Raw genomic sequence first — 20,329 nt, forward strand, 5'->3', positions numbered from 1 at the left:
TTTTATTGCATTGGCCTGCTGTGTCAGAGGTGAATGTTGGTGGGATGGCAGTAGAGGTTAAACCTTCCGGTCAGTATTCCGTTGTTATTGCCATGTGACAGAGGGCAGCTGAGAGGCAGTCTGAAAACAGGGTGTTTGACATGGAAGCGTGAATGAAGTGAAAGTGTGGCATTGAATTCCTCCATATGGAAGAAGTAGCACCTACTGATACTCATCAAAGCCTGCTGGATGTAATGGAGGCCAAACTGAGGGTGTGAGCACAGTACTGCAGTGAGTGGTGCATTTCAGCTGTGGTGACAGCAGGCCACCTCCACTGCTGCAGATTTTGACAAGCGTGGCATGCAGAGTCTTGTTCATCTCTGGCAAAAGTGCATAGCTAATGGTGATGACTATGCTGCAAAATAATGTTTTGCAGCTGGAATTTTGTTTTATCAATTGCTGTTGTTGTGCCTTTGTATCTGTTGTTGTTTTCATGGAAATAAGTAGGAGCCACTACTTTTGGAGCGACCTACATAATTCCTATTAAGGCAATAAATATAATCATTAAGGAGGAAAGTCTTGTTAGCAAGGAGTACAAAATTAAAAACTTGTATTTGTTCCTAAACTTTGTGTTTCTTCCTCTCCATGAACAGACCCTGTTGGAGTATGCAGAGAAGTGGAAAACATCAGAAGATCCTCTGCCCCTGTTGGAGGTGTATACAGTGGCTATCCGAAGTTATGTTAAAGCACGACCTTATCTTACCTCTGAGTGTGAAAATGTAGCCTTTGTGCTCGAACGTTTAGCACTGTGAGTATGTTTTTTGTTTACTAAGCCCAAACTGTATAGTAATAACTTTTCACTGTCTGAATGCTTTCTCAGTTCAGTTTACTATTATAAAAACTCTAAATAGATTGGTGGTGTGGGTTAATGCTGGTAGGCAGCTAAGCACCATGCAGCTGTTTGCTGAGAAAGGCAAGAAAAGAACAATAAAAAGCAGAAAACTTGTGGTGTGCCAAGATAATAATTATTTAATAAGTAAGTGAGAAGTGGAAGAACAAAAGATTTAAAATCTTCTCATAGGTAGACTGATGCTCAGCCAGTTCCTCTGCAAAAGATAGATAACCTTTCCCTTTTGCCCCTTCTTTATTGCTAAGCAGGATGTTGCATGGCATGGAACATCTCCTTGGTTGGTTGAGGTCATTTTCCTGGATGTGCCATCTCCCAGTCTCTTGCACATTCCCCAGTCTATTCACTGAGGGACAGAGTGAGAAAGGAAGGGCCTTGATGCTGTATGAACAGCGTGGATCAGAAGCTAAAATGGCTGTTAAAGTCACTGCTTTGGTCAAAACACCATACAAGCTGTCATGAAGAATATGAATTCCATCCTAGCCAGCCCCAGTGCAGTTGGGAGACACTTTCCTTCCTCATGATGAATGCTGCATATGAGAAAGAATGTCTTTGGTTATTGGAGGTGGAGAAGTCTTTAGGACTCCTCTGATGTAGGACAAGCCACCATCCCTAACACGAAGTACGTTGTTAGTATTGATCCCCATGCAGTGTGAAAATGCATCAATTTGTGCAGTTGTTAACAGGTTGTTTACAGTGTTGGACTTCAATGAAAAATTCTTTCATTTGTTCTTTTTTGTTGTTGTTGTTGGAATTAGTGTTTTCTAGAGAGGCTGCTTTTCTAAATTATGCAAAAGTATCCAAGACCACCTTCTCTTTATCTGTTCAAACAGAAGAACCCGTATTGTAACTTTAGCATTTTAAACAAATGGCTGTTTGGATACTAGAGTAAAAAACTGCTTATTATACATTTTAAAAGCAAAAAAAATGCATCAGATACTATTCATATTTGCCTTTCAGAAGCTGTATTGAACTTCTGTTATGTCTGCCCCTTGATTTACCTGAAAATAAATGGGAAGAGTTTCAGGCTTTCGTACAGGTGAGTTTGAGCAGTGGAGACTTTCTAGCTTTTAAAAATGTGTTGGAAATGTAAGGATATTATGTAGCATGCCTGAAGACTTGTTTCCTATTGGATGATAAAGATCAAACCGTTCAGCTTTAAATTCAGTATACTTTGAAACAATTGCTGTCAATTGTATCACTTGTCTCTTAGTTCATGTAGCAGCTTTGGAGAAAAACTCCTTTTAAATATTTGAAAGAACTTCACTCTTTAAACTATACTTCTTTTTTTAAAAGCCTTTAGAAGTGGAACAATATTGTGTCTAAGTTATTTTTTGCTGTTTACTGTTGTGCACTGGAGGTTTATTTTTTTGAATGATCTATCAAGATCTATCAAGACTTTTAGGTCTTCTGCTGGGCTAACTAATTGGTTAGGAATTAGAGCTCTGCTTTCAGAGAAGGGTGTTGAAACAAATTGTGCTTCTCAGTTGGCTGGGAGCTTGCCAATGTTATTCCAGTTTTCAAGAAGGACAAAAAAGAAGAACCTGGCAATTACAGGCCTCAGTCTCACCTTTATGCTGGGCAAAATTATGAAAAATATTACTTTGTGAGTTATTAAAAAATATTTAAATGACAATTCGTATTGATCAAAGCCAATATGGATTTATGAAGTTATGCCTTACCAAGTTAACATCCTTTTATGATGAGATTACATACTTAGTGATCAAAAGGAATGGGAGTTTTGTGCATTCTCGAAAAACTTCTGATACTGTCCCTCATGGTATCCTTCTGGACAAAATATCCAGCCTGCAACTAGGTGTGTATAAATATGATGAGTGAACAGTTGGCATAAAGATAGGGCTTGAAGGGTTGTAGAAATGGGATAATATCGGACTTGCAGCCAGTCACTATTGGTATTCCCAATTTTACAGCCAGTTCTCTTCAGTATTTTTATCAATGATCTGGACACTGGGTTTGAATGCCCGCTAAATAGTTTTGCAGATTATTCTAAACTACTCAGCCATCAACTGCCCTGAGGTTAGAGAGGACTGAAAGAGAGATCTTGGTAGATCACACAGAGCAATAATCAACTGTATAACGTTTAACAAGAGCAAATGCCAGATTCTGCACCTGGGTTCGTGTAATCCTGTATGTACTTTATAGATTGGGGTGCAGGTGGCTGTAGTGCAGCCCTGAAGAGGAAGGAAGGATGTGATTGATGTTAAGCTCAATGTGCATCAGTAGTGTGCCCCTGCAGCCAGAAAGGCAGACTCTATCCTGGGGCGCATCAGGCACAGTATAGCTAAAGGAAGTTGTTGTCCCAGTGTACTCAAAACTGGTGCAGCCTCATTCTGAGTACATGGGCAGTTCTGCACTCCACAATACAAGTATGTAAAAATAGTAGAATGTGTCCAAAGGAGGGCAACGAAAATTATGAAGGACTAAAGGGCGACCTCATGGTGGCCAACATCTCTGTCATCAGGAAGATTGGGAGGGCAGGCGCTGATCTCTGCACTCTGGTGACAGTGACAGGACCTGAGGGAACAGCGTAGAGCTGTGTCAGGGGAAGAGCAGGTGGAGATTTGGATGAGGTCCTTCCCTAAGAAAGTGGTCGTGGCCCCAAGCTGCAAGAGTTCAGAGACTATTTGGACAATGCTCTTAGGCACAGGGTTTGAGTTTTGGGGCGGTCCTGCATGGAGACAGAAATTTTATTCCGTGATTCTCCAGCCAGGAAGGGCTGGAGCACCTCTTCTGCAAGGAAAGGTTGAGGGAATTGGACTTGTTTAGCTTGCAGAATAGAAGGCTCCAGGGAGACTTCACTGTGGCCTTCTAGTCCTTGAAGGAAGTGTGTAAACAGGAGGGGGAACAGCTGTTTATGAGGGTGGATAGTGATAGGACAAGGGGGAATGGTTTTAAGCTGAGACAGGGGAGGTTTAGGTTAGATATTAGGAGGAAGTTTTTCACACAGAGGGTGGTGATGGAACAGGTTGCCCAAGGAGGTTGTGGATGCCCCATCCCTGGAGGCATTCAAGGCCAGGCTGGATGTGGCTCTGGGCAGCCTGGTCTGGTGGTTGGTGACCCTGCACATAGCAGGGGGGTTGAAACTAGATGATCATTGTGGTCCTTTTCAACCCAGGCCATTCTATGACTCTCATTGGTCCCTTCCAATTCGAGATATTCTGTAATTTATCAAAATATGTAGTGGGGTAGAGAGAGTGAAATAATTACAGTAAAAAAAGACAAGATACAGTTGCTTCATATTTTTCAGCCTAAATAGTAAAGGAAAATCCAAAGCTGATTTTCACAGTGATTTTTTACTAGCATCTATCTAATGCAGATTGACTCCTAAGGGACATGTTTATGCCAGGAGGCTTCATAGTCTTCAGAGCAGGTGGGAAAGTAAAAGAAATGTGAAGAGATTGAAATGAGCAATTTCCTCTTTCAGGACTAGCGTTAATTGTGCGTTGCTATGTAATCCTCAGAGTTTTCAGTCAATTTAGTTTGCTCCCAAATAGAACTCTGCTTCCAGAACAAATCCTGCTATTGAAGTGTGGAAGAAATTATTTTGGTTAATTTTAGGAATCCAGTCTACCTTCGTCATATTTGAGTAGAACCATCAGGTCTTACAGTTGACGTCACACCAGTATATGCGCAAGAGACTTTTTTCATCCTCAGTTTTCAAAAGGGAAGCACGTTTCAAAATTCTGTTTTCAGAAGTAGCTTTGCTGATAAATTGCACTGCAAACTGGGGATGTTCAGTCCCCCTCCTGAGATTTAGGTTTCTCTGACTAAATCTTAGGAAGTGGACTAAAAGTGATGCTGTTACAGGCTGCATACTAAGGTTATTTTGATACGCATTTAACTCTTTGTCTGGTGATTTTTTGTTTGTTTTTATGTAAGATATAAAAGAACATAAAAGACATGTTTCTCTTTCTTTTTAACAACACATTGTTTTGTAAAATACATCCTTAAGGTGGCTCATAAAAACCTGATGGAAAATGGCAGCGGGGAACTGCATATTTTAACTACACTTACTCAAGAGAAGGGAGTGTGGAAGAACCCAGTCTTGTGTAGTATTCTTTCCCAGGAGCAGTTGGATCCCGAAAAAGGTAAAATTTAAAACAATCATTGGAGAAAAAATGAATTTTAATGCATTGGAATATTACTCTTATAAATAAGCCTTTTGTTCAATATAGGTTGTGATTCATTTATAAGCTATATAAATAAAATATATTTTTGTAGCATTATTCGAATTAATAAAACAGTATGTTCATAAAATTTATCAATAATACAGTGTTAGTAACTTGCATAAAATGTAATCATAGCTGGAGGTCTCTATAATCTGTGTAAGGGGAGATTCCATATTTTAAAATTAGGTAAGTTCAGTTTTGCTATACAAAAACCAATTGACATAAAAAGTGAAATTATATTTAAAATGAGCACGGCATTTATTCACCTATGAAATGCAAAGTGGGACATTACTGAATATTAATTTAAATTAGAATTTTGAGATTGACTAACAGCAGTTGCGTAGGGAACATAGATGTACAGTGATATTTTCCTGATTTCTTGTTGCAGGTGCCAGTGATTTGCAATTCAGAATTGCTATCTCTGTGTTAAGAAGTCTTAACTGATTTTTTTTTAATTCTTTGAGGCTGCCTAATTGCTTTTAGGATGTGTATGAAGCATCATCTAAGCGTCTGTGACAGAACTGCAGTTCTCGAGTGAAGTAGCTTCTCTTACGTTTAGCATATTGCTCACGCTGTGTGATGTTCTCTACTCATAAAAAAGTAAACTATTACTTGCATCTTCTAATGAATGCATCTTTTCAGTAAGATGTGGTTTGTTAGACTGCTATTGTATCCCTGCTTGTCTCTCTGTTGCGGTGTTTTTAGTCTTCCATACTGTATTCCAACTTCACTGGCCATTTCTGATACAAAGGGCTGAGGTTTATTCAGTAGTCAAGATATACATGTACTGAATTCCCACTTCGTTCTGTGTCCCTATCTTATGATTTCCTAATATTAGGCTTACTTTTCGACTGAACACTGAAGCGGTGTTTTCTTAAAGCCCTGTTTTAGTGCCACTTTGTTCACTGAGTAGTAGTATGTGTTTCACAGCTTCATGATATTTTTCTAAGACACAATCTATTTTCCTGCATGTAAAGTTACGCTTGTGGGGATTTTTTTCCCACAAAAATCACTTGGGGATTTTTATGAGCGTTTGCATTTTGGCTGTTGTATCACTTACTGAAGTGCAGTCCTCTTCAGTCTTCTACAATTGACTTATTTTAATAAACTTTTATCAGCATATTTTGTCACTTTGTGTGCTACTCCATTTTCCAAATGTTTATAAAAGTGCTAGTTTATAAAAGGTCCTCAGTGAATTCACAGAGAGTCTTTCTTCTTTCTCTACTTTCACCTGCTAACTTATCCAAGTAAGTATGTGGTTTCTAATACAGAGATTGCTTAGTGTCTTCACAGGCTTTTAGATACTTCCTTTAATACCTTCAGAAAATTGACTGAATCTCTCCTACCCAGATTCTCATAACTCCCTCTGATAAGTGCAAGGAATATATAATATGATGATTTTTACAGAATCATCCTTACTCTTACACAAGAGTGTAAGATCTTGCATTTTGTGCAACAGTCTTGCATTTTGTCCCTTCTAATAATTTATTAATTACATAATACAGATGTTAGATTGGTATGTGATTTTATAATATTCCAGAATACTCTAATAATAGTAGCTTTGTATCAACCGTCTTTTAGCAGCAGTGAGATGCTTCTAAGAGAGGTGGAATTAGTATTTGATTACCTTGTATTTGAGTGCCTTCTGAGCTCACTTGTGAATCTCGTGATGAGTATTCATCTTATCAGTGTTTTCCTAATAAGTCTTCTACTGCCACTGCAGGGTTTTTTTTAGTTCTGAATGCTTTTTTTATTTAAGAATGCTTCTTCCAAGGACTGACTGCCCTTTTGAGTGACTCCTGTTAGAGTTATTACTTCTCTTGATGGTAGAAAATTCTTCCTGCCTAAATTGTACAAGATTACATGTTACAATAAAATGTCATCAAAAGTAAGCGTTACCCCTTCTGCAAAGTCTCACCAATGTACACAACATTTGCGAGGAGGAAAATTCTAAAGGTAATGATGAGTTTCTTGACTTAGAGCTCTGTTCAGTGAAAAACAGATTTAAATTTTAAAAAGTAAAAATTAAAAAAAATGTGTGCTTGGTGCTTATGAGTTTGTGTGGCTTCCCTGTATTCAAAAGCAGTGTTTGCTTTCCCATTCAGATAATGAAGACAGTGTACAAACCATTCAACATTAATTTCAGTATAATAATCTCCAGAGTATTTGCGAACTTTGCTTTCAGGATTTTGTTCTTTGCTATTACAGGAGATCTCTTTCAAGTAGTCAGCTTGTTACGTGGAATGCTATAATTGGCAAATTCAGTGCAGTCTTTACATAACAATTAGCACAAATACATATTTGTTGGAGATCTTAGAAGCATATAGCTTGGAAAAGACATTCCAAGATCATCAAATCCAACCACCAAGCTGATGTACTGAGTCCCATTACTGAACCCTCACCCCTGGTTCCACTTCTCTTAAATCCCTCCAGGAATGGGGAATCCACCATTGCACTGAGCAGCCTCTTCCAATGCTTGACCACCCTCTCCATGAGGAAAAATCCTTAATATCCAACCTAAACCTTCTCTGGTGCAACTTGAGACTGTTTCCTCACATCCTATCACTTGTTGCTTGAGTAAAGAGATGCCCTCCTTGCTGCAGCCTCAGGTAGCTATAGAAAGCAATGAGGTCTCCCCTCAGCCTCCTACAGCTGAAACAGGTCCAGTTCCCCCAGCCACTCCTCATAACTCTTGTTTTTTCCAGTCCCTTCACCAGCTTTGTTGCTCTTCTTTGCATGCACTCAAGCAACTGTAACAGTTGAGACTGGAAATGTTTTTACCTAAGCACCGTCCTCTTTTCCTGTTGTTGTTTTTTTTTTTTTTTCATTTATTGCATCATCTTAATTTTATCTTATTTTCAGTCTTGTAAGCCTCAATTATGACGGAACCAGTAAAATTTCATCCCATTCAGATTCTGAACCAAATGAACCAGAATACCAAAAGAACAGCTGCTAGAATTCGGTCAGTTATCATCTCAAATATCTCTGCCATTGATTCCTGAAGGTCATTTTGCCTCTTTGCATCTGCTGCAGCAAACACAACTAGGTGTCTGTTTCATCACAGAATTAGATACTTTTTAAATTCTTTGTTTTCAAATTGATCAAATGTCATAGATAGGGTGAAAGACAATTATAACTGACTGGATAACACGTCTGATTTGTTCTGATTATAGTCAAGCAAGTATAAACTCTGGTTTACTGGACTCTTGCTCTTCCACTTTTAGGAATGGATTGTTGAATAGATTCCACTTAAATACGAGCCAGAAGTGCCAATTTCATAAAATGATAGGGAAATTGTTCTCTGAGTGCCCTGTCATTAAGTAGTGACTTCTCCTGACTGCACAGCTCAATTTTCTGATGACTGTATGTCTGGAAGGATCCACACGCTAAGGAGGTCAAAAAAAAGAAAGACAGTGGGTGCTCAGTTGTTGGAGTGCTGACAAGAACAGTGTACCTGTCACTGATTTATTTGATGCTGATGGATATTCCTACTTCTCTACAAGATGTTAATACAGTGCTATGAACCTGCAGTGTTACAAAATAGTAAAATCTGTCATGAACTGTATTGCAATAATTATAGATGTTATAGATACATATTTGCATGTGTGCATGTATATAAAACGTTTTCAAATTGGAAATACTCTCCAAGTTGCTTGATTTGTCACCTGCTTGAGTGACAAACATTGGTATTGGCTGGTTTGTTTACCCATCTGTGAACATAAATGTTGGGAAGTCTGACTTAAGTTACCAGATTGTGTGATAAATGTCACCAAATAAACCTCTTTGACAATTTCTATAATGATGATAACCCATTTAGGTTGTTTCTGAAGAAAATAAAACTTCTACCTCTGCAAGTGGAACATAGGCATTGTCTTTTCGTCTTTTGTGTATTTATATATACATTGTTATATACTTTGATACCTTTTTGTTATTCTTGACTTGTGACTCTGAAGATAATTTATTTTCTGAAACTGAATTGTCACTAGGGACTTTGAAGATCATCTGTGGGTCCCCATGAGTGGACGTCTGGAGCTGATAGCGCTACTTGTGACTGCCCCCCTGAGATTGAGAGTATTCTATTCTTTTTCCTGAAAGAATCTCCTTTTGAGTTTCCTGAATCTGCTTGGTACTGTATGTCCTGTACTGAAGGATGTCCACACTGTTCCAAGAAAAACAGATTTCCCCCCTCAGTATTTCAGTTCCACAAACTTTTTTTCTTTTTTGCTTCTGATCCTTATCTGTGTCTTTATACAATAGCACCCACAACAGTTGTGTCTAGGCCTGCAACTTCTTGGTTCAAATCCTGGTTCCTCACCAGTATTATCTCTTAAAAGTGTGCTCAGGTGCTATCAACTACTTGTTTGTTCATGTATGTTTTCTTGTCCTTTTTTTTGTTCCTAAACCTGTCTCCTGTGTCTTTAAGTAATATTTATCAAATTTTGAGCTTGGCTTATGTAGCATCATGGACAGTTGAGACTTGAGAGATTAACCAAAGTTACATGATCCCACTGGGTCACTAAGATAGCAAAGTACCAACATTCCCATACAGCATTGCAGAGATCCCTTATGAATATATTGGTAACATTCTTCACTATGGACCACTGCTCAACCGTTTTCCCCTGACCTCAATAGTGGGACTAACTAGTCCCAGTACTGAAGCAGAAAGAAATTTAGAAATACATTTTAGACATACGATAGTGAAATCTTATCCACATCATTAAGTTCAAGATGACAGCACTAACTGTGATCACTGACAAGTCTGAAAGTGATTCATTTGCCTTAGTACTCAGAACTGTTTTCATATGACTATCAGGTGTTGTATTGCATTTTTGTGTTGACTGGATCTGCCATTGTTTCAGGTTTCAACTGCAGGGTTGTCGTTTTTCTTGAGATTGCATCAGAACACTAATGAGGAACCAGTGCTTGTATCTGGAGAGAGGAATTTTCCATGCTTCCCTGCTTCATCGATTTGTAAGGGAAGGAAACCTTAGTAAGATGGTCTTCACTTAGGAGTGGGTCTTTTGTCTTACTAGCCTCCTGAACTATCAGATGTTTCATTTTAGGTCATTCCTAATTTTAGTCGTGATTCAAGTCATGACTGATCTGAATTTGCAACAACCGGAATTTACCTTTCTTGAAGTTGGATACCTAATCTGATGAGCCATACTGCCTAGGATTCTGAAGACTGAAAACTGAAGTATGGCTAAGTATTTTGAGTTGTGTAAGAATCTGTAGAATGGTAAAAACACCACTGCACATCCACCATCTCTTTCTGTCAGCGTGGCTTGCACTCTTCAGCATGAGCCACTCTTTTTCCATCCTAGATATTGTCATTTCCTTGTAGTTATCATGAAATCCTCCAAAACTAAGCCTCTGCTGTCATTGGTATCACCTCAGCAGATACTGAGGATGGATGGAGGAACTATCCAGAGGAAAAACGTTCTGAAATAACCATGTAAGAAGTGAGGGTTCTGTTTGGTTTTTCTTTTATCTGATTCTGATTATCCCTAGAGATTTAAACCTTGATGTCAAGAATTCTTGAATTTTTCATAGGTTTAAGTGTAGTAGGCAGATTTCTGAAGAATGTCCCACTGAAGAGATGTTCAAGGATACAACCATCACTAGTGAGAGATTATCAAAGGAAAGATATTGGATCAGGGAAGGCTAGAATTTAAGCAGCCAGCATAGAACTATTTTGAATAATCAGAGCACCCACCATCAGATACCAGCAACATCACTTAAAAATTAAAAAGTATTTTTTTTAAAAGTGTTTTCATCCTGGGTATATGCAAAGCAGCCACCTGGAACTTCTTTTACCCTTTCACCAGACATTATGCCATCGTACAAGCATCCAGGATTGGTGCTGCATTCAGCAGACTTGTGCTGAGATGTTGTTTGCATGAAGGATTCTGAGACCCAGCTCCAGGTAAATATGAAAGTATCCAGTACAGTTCAGAGTCACCCACAGTGTGAACGCACATGTGGACTAACACTTGAAGATGACGAAGGAGGTTACTTACAAGTAACTGAAGTTCTTTGAGATGGATAGTCCACATGTACATTCACCTCTTGTCTTCGTTCATCCTCCCCGGCCAGAGTGAGGTTGTGAAGAAATAAAGGTCTCCGGTAGATTAATTTATATCTACCCAAGAATTGGCAAAGACTAGAGTAGTAGGATTATGAGTGCTTTGAGTAAGGCAAAAAATCATTGCTTTGTGTTCTACAAGTCTTCTAGTCATCCAAAATGTGATATACATGTGGACTGTCCACCAGAGAGAACTTGTTAATACAAGACTGTGTTCACAGCTTATTCATGCTCTTGTGTGATACTAATCCAAAGATTATCCTTTCTCTTTTTTAATTCATGTATGCTGTAAGGATTACCTGTATTACAGGTCAGTAGTAGTTCTTGTGGACTTGACACAGAATCACTTGGTAGTGATGCTCCAGGTGTGGGATGTGAGGGAATATGAGGGAAAGCATCAAGAAGGTTAGAGTCCAGTATATCTGCGTTTGCCAGTTACCAGATCAATGTACCATCTGTCAGATGTCATCTGCTCATCTTTTTTCTTCTCATTTTAATTTTATGTTTTTAAGTATATTTTGCATGTGTCTTTTAAGTTTGTAAATGTCAGTGAACAGTGCACAAAATCAGTATTTACTAGTTCTTGAAAGAATTGTGCTATTGTTAAACTGAAGTATTTACTACAAATTATGTAGATTTTGTAATCGTAAACTGATTTGACCTGAAAAGAAATATAGAAAGCATTTGTATGAACTAACAGTTCGTCTGCAATACCTCTTAAGTAAGACGTCACAGTGTAAAATACATTTATGAAACATTAATAATAATAATCATCATCAACAAGCAAAGTCCTGTTTTTAAGACTGTGTACCACCATGGGCTTACTCCCTCAACCTTGGCACTATCTTTTGTCTTAAAATACACTGCATAGTTTATCTATGAAATAAATATAATTAAAACTTGTATTTTGAGTGAGCTTTCAATTATTAACTGTAATGATTAAAATCACTTGGATTAGAATAAAGACTTAAGAGGTAATATGTAGCTTTGACCCTGAGGTCTTCCTGCTTCTTGTTGAGCTGATAACAGAAAATGTTCTGATGATTATGTAAGGTAAGCTAACTACAGCAGTAGGACACTAAAGGAAAGGATTATACCGAGGCCTGGTAGCTAAAACAAAGTCTCTAAAATATTAAATATCGTAATTAAATCAGAGTGAAACGTCCTGGATTACCAGTATAGCTTGAAGTCTCTAAAGTCTTCCTGTATCTTGTTACAGAAATAAGGTTAAATGTTCCAATGTTATTTAAAGCAGAGTAGCTGGCAGAGTAAACACTGTGGGTGAAGGGATTACTGGTACCTACCTGGTAGGAGGAAGAGCAAAACTAAAGCTGTTGAATGTAATTAATCACTGGGTCATTTGTGGGTTGACAAGAGTATGATTTTTTTTTAATGAAGGACTGGAAATTACACCAGAAAAACATTGCTTATGCTATTTGAAAGGGAAGTGTCTCATCATCTTATCATAAATGCAAAAATGACTACCATCTACCAATTTTCTGTTGGTGTGCTGTAGCCGTCCTTTGTTACAGCATGAATAAAAACTGTTTATATCTTCCTCGACGTGGAGAAAAGAAGAAAGTCTCACTTGATTGAATACTCTTACACATCAGTGAGCCATGGATGATCGTTTGTAATAGCGTTGAAGATTTCTGAACAAACAACTAACAAGCTGGTTGAAATGATTCAACCAGAAACCTTAAAATGTGTGAAAGATAACGATGAGGTCTAGCTGGCATTGCATCTGCTAAAGGCAGTATTTTCTGCCCTAAATTTACTTGCTTCTGATTAAAGAGAATGGCTGACCTAATTTCAACTGCAAGGCAATCTTTTAGTAATACCCTATATAAGTAGCTAGAAGAAGGAAAAATCATGAGGTAAAATGGAAGACAGTCATGAATTGAAATCTAACTAGGAAGGGAGGAAGTAAAGAATAAAAGTTTTGTTGTTTTCTTTCAACAAACCTCATGTTCTATATACTAATATCCCAAATAACAGACTGAAGTAATCAGTTTTATAGATGCTGAAATTGCTTGGTTATTTCATCAGGATCAAACAGGACATTGGAAATGAAGAGAATATAATAAACTGGATGTATGGGTAACATACTGGAAGTGAAATTCAGTGCGAGTGTGTTCAGAGAAATGTAACACATGTTTCTATCAGTATTTTTCAAGAAGAGAGCATTGCAAATGCCCAGATGGTTTCAGGAACGGGTGATGGAAATACTCAAAGGCTGGAAATAATCACATTTAAGTGAAGAGCAGCAGCTTATCCTAATGCCATAAATCTGATTTTTCCATAAAAGAATGATGCAAAGAAGGTTTGTAGGGAAAACAGTCTGTGTGTGAATGCATTAAAAAGATTCTTTTCATGCAGTATATAGTATAGTATAAGTATGTAGCTTGTAGAAGCAGTTGTCACTGGGAGTGGTTGATGCCAAAAGGATTAAACAAAACTGATTGTCTGTGCCTATCTGGTTTTAATAAATGTTTTAGGTGTAATATTATGCTTCATACTTCAAAGGTGAAATAATTTTCATCAGAAAATTATTAAAGATCTGGATGAGACCTGAGGTATATTTGTTGGAATGGAAACAACCTTTGTTTCTCCTCTTCCATAGGATTATTCAGCCTTCTACTGAAACACATAATGCTGGAATAGGTATGGCAGAGTTTTGACTCTAACAGCAGTGTGTCTACAGAATATAATTGAATACAATCTAGCCATTCCCATGGCTTTGAATTTTAAACTGTACACAGTCAAGTGTTTACAAGACAAACCTCTTATTTGGCTGAAAAACTTTAAAAGGGAGTTGAACTTTATTGTATGAATGCATAATATGAAATATTTAACAGTATTTCAAAGAACTTCAGATACTTTGTCACCTTTATCCTTCAGTAGCAAAGTCTTTAAAATGCAGCTTTTAGCAGTGATACAGCACAAAAACACAAGGAAGGATGTGAGCGTAGTAGTGGCTTCTTGTCCTCTTTCTGTAGAATTATAATTAAGTGGTGCCTAAACATTTTAACATTTATATGCCTTTTTAAACCTGTTTTGCACGTGGCTATTTTGCCAAGAAATAAGTATGAATTAAAACTTGCAAGTAGAATAAAGGGTTTGCTGTAGCAGAGAATCCTTGTAGTAAATAAGTACAGCTTTCGAAGATGCTTTTTGTCTATGCTTCGTACCTTTTGTACCCTGTTTAATTTGTATAGACTTTGTAGGCTAACCATGAGTGACTAAATGCTAACTGTTAATTCTGTGGTTTGCTATGAAACGTGTATGTAATTTTTTGGCTTGTTTTTCTTTGAAGTGAATGAATTTTTAGTGTTTGAAGGCCCTGTCCTGCTGGATATGCGTATTAAACACCTCATGAAAACAAAGCAATTAACACAAGCTACTGCCCTGGCAAAACTCTGCTCTGACCATCCAGAAATCAGTGCACAAGGCAATTTCAAGCAAACCTACTTGGTCTGTCTTTGTTCAGGATCACCAAATGAAAAGCTAATGGAGGAAGTAAGTAAAAAATAAAGACTTATTTCTTTATTGAAGATGAAATCACCAATTATAGTTATGTAACTATAGTTATATATAGCTGCTTTCATGGAGAAGATACTTAGATTTAAAATATGATTAATGTACTTTATTTTATTTTTCTTTTCATTTAAGGCACTTTTAAACTGTTAGTAGTGATTCTTAATTAAAACATTTGTGGAAGTGGAATACTGGGTCCCTAGTAGATATTTTCTGGCTCTACCACAATGCTACCTTTAATTTTACTTAAAATACTTAAATTTCTGCCTTAGTTCCTGTTAGTGAAGTGAAGATAATGATTTTGCCACTCTTAGAAATCTAACTGTAACTTTCTGCAAAGTACTTAGCACATAGGATGGAGCCCTTAGGTGCTACTTTCGGTTCAGGCAACAAACGCAGTGTTTTTGACCTAAGTGTCCGTGTCAGGAAATAACAATTTACTTAAAGATGGTGGGGAAATGGAAGATGAAATCAGATACTTGATCTGGTTTGAAATGTTCTTCTCACTTTTCCTTTTTCCTTTTTTTTCCCTTGTTAAGGGAAAGCTAACTCCAACCATCAGGATATTTTGACTGCATCTCTTTGCTGATTATTTTTGTCTCTGTCTTTTTGTCTCTTATGCTAATAATAAGTAATAAACATGTTGAAATAGGTCTTAAAAGAGATGAAAATTATGCAGTTGGAGTTGGAAGTGCCTCCTGCTTGAGATGTAGACTAAATTCTAAGATGACAGCATCTCCCTGGACATGTTGGTCTGAGGGAGGTAGGATCCATCTTACACTCTCACCTCTGGCTACTGTAGGCCTTTTCAGAACAGTCTCAGGAATCCCAGCAAGAACTCAATAAGTGAAGCTATGGCAGGATTGTGTGATCTTATGTTTGTTTACTAAACTTGGAATTTGTGGCCCTGTAAAAATGCTTCCTTCAGTACTCAGTGCTGTCTCGCTCCAAAGCAGAATGGGCTCAGTCAGTGAGTGAATTGTGACTCCAATGGACAAAAGGAAGGGATAGCCTTATTTCTTAGGATGCCATAGCACACACAAGAGCTATCTCAGATGACTTAATACATGTATTTCCAAACCTTGGTTTCCTTAGCTTGGACTGCCTGTCTTTGCAGCTTCAGCTGCAATGGTTTGCAGTAGTGCTCATCGTTTTGGAAAGTTCGTGTATTGTAAACCAGAAGGCAGACGTGTCAGGCTGGACTTCTGAACTGAAAGGGATAGCCCTTTTGTGGTTTGAGAATGGTATGAGAAAATGGAAATTTAATGCAAGTATGAGAAATGGTATGGTATTATATCCATTTAAAACAGGCAGCAGAGTAGCATTTGTGCTCATTTTCAGCTTGAATTAGTCTAGTAGTTTGCTTCAAAAATGTGAAGAATTTAAATCTGCAGGATGTGAAATGCCAAGACATACAGGCTTGTGGCGCAATCTGTACAGACTGTTGCTAGAATCCCATATAAACTCTGATAGACTGGAAAAACGATTCAGAAAAAAAAAACATGCTTTTATTTTAAGATCAGCATCACTTATTCTTCCGTAAGCTCTTCACTGATGGGCCCCCTCTGAGAGAAGTGCTGAGCAAAGCAGGCTTTGTCTGAGTTGGTATGACAGTTATGTTTATCTATCCTCTCTGAGGTCTTGAGAGAAACAGAAGATGACCTTGAGATTCTTAAACCTCAAATGACTGGCAGTGAAGGGTTATTAGTATATTTACAAGCCCACAATTTAGAGGAAAAAATGAGTTGTATTTTTCAAAATTGTAGCTTAATTGCTGGGGCAATATCTGGATATGATGCCAAACCAAACTGTGCTACCACTGTATTCAAAATACCAAACTAGTTATTTGGACTGAGGTTTTTTTTCTAGCTTTGGGATTTCTCGTGATTACTCGGGAGATTTTCAGCAGTGCAGTTGGAATAGCCAAGTTGTTCTTCAGCTGCCAGCTCTGAAGAGTGTCCTGCCAGATGTGCTAATTGATGTAATCAAACCAGTCTGCTGAGAATCAAAATAGACAGTAGTAGTTTCAACAACTGTGCTGATTCATTACTGATACTATTGTTTAGTACTACTGGGTGACTTTTTTGCTTTGTTTTACTATGAAGCTAAGTGCTTGCATTGTGGCTCAAATTTTTATATTAAATTACATTGTATAAACTGTAATATTCTTGCAGGCATTCAGTTGATCTGCTTCATCTGTGCAGCTTCCTTATTAATTTTTGAAAAAAATACAGAAATGTTCACGTTGAACTTTCATACTCATTAATTGACCACCTATTGTATTAAACCAGTAGTAACATCAGGGACTAGTTTCAGGTAATAGTCTTTTTGTTTTAGGCTGCAATTTATCTTATTACTACCATAAGTAGTTTTAATTACTATCAGTGTGCAGTACATATGGATAATTAATGATATACTCCAAGAAGTTTGTGATTGGGACATTAGGTTCAAGTTTGATGTCTTTAAGAAACAAGCTTCAGAAAAAGTTTTTTTGTTAGCATAATCAATTTTGACTGGCTGGAAACACTGATTTTCTTTGAGTTGCATCACGGTGTAATAGAGTTAACTGTTCACTAGGTTACAAAGTCTTTTTGCAAAGGTTTAGATTAATGCTTATCTGAAAATGAAGCCACATACTTAGTATTGGTCTTGTTTTCTTTCCTCACAGATTGCAGAAGTAGATTGCAAAGACGCTCTAGAAATGATCTGTAACCTGGAATCTGATGGAGATGAGAAAAGTGCTCTAATTTTATGTGCAGCGTTTTTATCTCGCCAGCTTCAGCAAGGAGAGATGTACTGTGCCTGGTGGGTGTGAATATTGTTTTTTGTCTGGTGCAGTGTAAATTTATTTAGGGAAGATAGAGCTGGTCCATCAGTTGACTTTCTTTGTCTCATAATATCCATGAGCTGAACAGGAAAGAGATGAGACTTCTGGAAAGCTTTTATTTATTTATTTATTTATTTTAAAGAAAGAAAAAGTATTTTATAAGATTAGCTTTAATTATTGGAGTTTGAATGCTGCACGGTATGAAAAGGTACTAACAAATACTAGTAGCTGGTTAGTCATTTATCCTGACAGTAATCTTATGCTGTAGAAGTAAGGAATTTAATATCTGCAGGCAGGTAATCAGCCTTATGATGAATTTAATGCATAAAAACTTTTCCCTTCTGTCTTTGTTTCGTAACACGTTTGTTTATCGTGATAAATTCTAGAAGCTGGGGTGCTCTTTCCTATAGATTAAAATGCTTACTATTTTGGGTTTGCTGTCACCAGTGTGGATTCGCTATGCTTCTGCACCTCATTTCTTGTACAGCAGTGGTAGAACATCTCTTAGTGGTGGATTTTGTGTTAACAGGTTCTGCTAAAGTTTTGCAGGTTATACCATTCTGTAGGATACTCAGTACCCTTGGCTGTTTGTACCTAAGGAGAACCTCTTATTTAGGAAACTTTTAGTATCAGAGATGAAGTAGTGAGTTAACTACTACTACTGTTTGGGTTTGGGACCTAATTTCTTGCTAAAGCAAGTTAAATTCGTATTCATAAAGCAGCTCAAGAAAAATTTATGTACCACAGAGAAAAGTAATCTTCCTATAGCTATTAATAATTACTGACAATGCAGAAGTGTAAAATTTTTCAAAACCACATAACGAGCCCACAAATTATGTAATTTGTGGCATTACTGCTTTATTCAGATCTTTTCTTTTGGAATTGAGTCACTGTGGTGGCTTTTAAAACTGGGTATTAATAATGTGGGTATACTAATAAAAGCTGTAAGACGTGAGTAAATTCCTATTTTCATTTTCCCAAAGACAAAATGGAAACTTCTCGACTCTGCATTTCTTGTGATCAGATGAAAGATTGTGTTGCTGGCCTTGAAACGTTGTTCTCTTGTTCTAGGGAACTGACTCTTTTCTGGAGTAAACTGCAGCAAAGGGTAGAGCCTTCTATTCAAGTGTATCTAGAGAGATGTCGTCAACTTTCTGTGTTAACTAAGACTGTTTATCACATTTTCTTCCTGATCAAAGTAATTAACTCAGAGGTAAGGATATTTAATGCAATTTAAATGGAGCTATGAGTAGGAAGGTATGAAAGCTGCTTAGATAGCCCGTCTTTTAGGGACAATCATAATTGGTTTTAGGAAATGATAACAGCCTCTTTGTATAGGTGAACTGCAAGTTGATTCATTTTAAATCGTTGACACACTCTGGTCATTTGAGAGAAAAAAAAATGAGTTAAAAAAAAAGAAAAGATTGAAATGCCACAGCTGAGATGAAATAAAATGTAAAGGTGAAGTTACAGCCTTCTGCTATTGTTTGTATTTACCAAATAAGGTATTTTCTGTTGCCAGGTATTGCTATTCCTCTTTATTATTTTCCGTATTTCAGATATTGTGGAAGATGTCATCTTACGGATGACTGGAGGAACTAAAGGCTCTGTATCAATGTATAAAAATATTATGGAAATAAAGGAGGAGGGGAAAAAAAAGAACAACCGAAAACATTTCAATCTGCCACAAAGAATGCAGTTTGTTTTGATAAATGAAGTACTTGCCTTTTGTGGACTTAGATACACGTCTCATTTTATATGTCTCAGTTTCATGTAATTTTCCTAGTTTTCTATCAGCAGTTGCACTATTTAATGTTTATAGCCAAGCTTAGCTCTTCCAAAAGCTTTTAGTTGGGTGAGATTTCTGTGATTCTTTGTATTCTAATTTCTTTTTTTCCTTTTGCCTCGTTCTGGCCTGGCTTATTGTAGGCTAATCATGATTTTTTCTGAAGGCCTGAACTAAATTGGAGTGGTAGGGGACAATATAAAAGCAGTCTGCTCCATGCTGTACTGATTTTTCCTTAGTGAACTGTAGGCTGTTTGACTGGTGGCAGAAATTTGAAACCATAGAAGTAGTAGATCTGTGCATTCGTAAATACACTTGACTTTATTTTCACGTATATAGTGGCCTCTCTATGCATCCTTGGCAGCAAAAGGATCTGTAACATGAACATTAACATGATTTACTTTTCTGGAGGGTGTAAATGAGAAATGGGTGTACACGTGACTTTTGAAACACTGAAATGACGGAATATTTAGTTCCATTTATTATTTGCAGTTGGAATGAACCTTTGTGTTCAATTATAATCAGTTGATTTTGAAGTGGAATAGTCTTCAAAACTAGAAACAAACCCTTATGCCTTAAGTGATTTCCAAATTTTATAGCTTTTTTATAATCATGTGCTTCTCTTATTGTAGCTGTAGCACTACGTTTATTTCTACTTAGTGTTAACTTAGTGCTCCATAGAAGTTTATTTTAAATAAATGTGACAAAACTGGCACTTGTTAATTTATGGAAAAGTCCCAGTACTGCTGTAATACAAACTGAAATCCTCTTTCATACAAGCTGAAAGTCACAAATATGGCAGAATGTACATTTAGTATGTATTTTAATTGTGTCTAAGCTTTCAGTTTCTAGTAGCATGAAGACAGATCATGTAACTTAGCCTAGTATTTAAAGGTTATGCTTCTAAAAGAGTATATTATTAGATCCAAATGTATTTTCCTGACATTTAGGATGTTTGTTTTTTATGAAAAAATGAATATGATTTTTTAATTATTATTTATTTTTATTTAGAGCTGAT

At 37.1% G+C, this 20,329-nt stretch overlaps 1 protein-coding gene across 2 annotated transcripts in view; it reads left to right on the forward strand.

Moving 5' to 3' along the window:
- Positions 1-20,329, forward strand: part of ZNF292 (zinc finger protein 292) — a 56,127-nt gene that overhangs the window by 26,945 nt on the left and 8,853 nt on the right. The window contains exons 2-7 of one of the 2 annotated variants that reach the window (XM_042813448.1): positions 633-787; positions 1,847-1,925; positions 4,860-4,995; positions 14,478-14,680; positions 17,367-17,503; positions 18,597-18,738. In XM_042813448.1, the coding sequence (XP_042669382.1) occupies positions 4,878-4,995; positions 14,478-14,680; positions 17,367-17,503; positions 18,597-18,738 (600 nt within the window). In that variant the 5' untranslated portion in view covers positions 633-787; positions 1,847-1,925; positions 4,860-4,877. Of the gene's footprint in view, positions 1-632; positions 788-1,846; positions 1,926-4,859; positions 4,996-10,904; positions 11,003-14,477; positions 14,681-17,366; positions 17,504-18,596; positions 18,739-20,329 lie in introns of those variants that run through there. The other variant, XM_042813455.1, reaches the window with a different exon arrangement.

The sequence above is a fragment of the Centrocercus urophasianus genome, unplaced genomic scaffold (assembly GCF_019232065.1).
Source record: "Centrocercus urophasianus isolate 14NV4802_14NV808 unplaced genomic scaffold, USGS_Curo_1.0 seq_10, whole genome shotgun sequence".
Taxonomy (NCBI): Eukaryota; Metazoa; Chordata; class Aves; order Galliformes; family Phasianidae; genus Centrocercus; species Centrocercus urophasianus.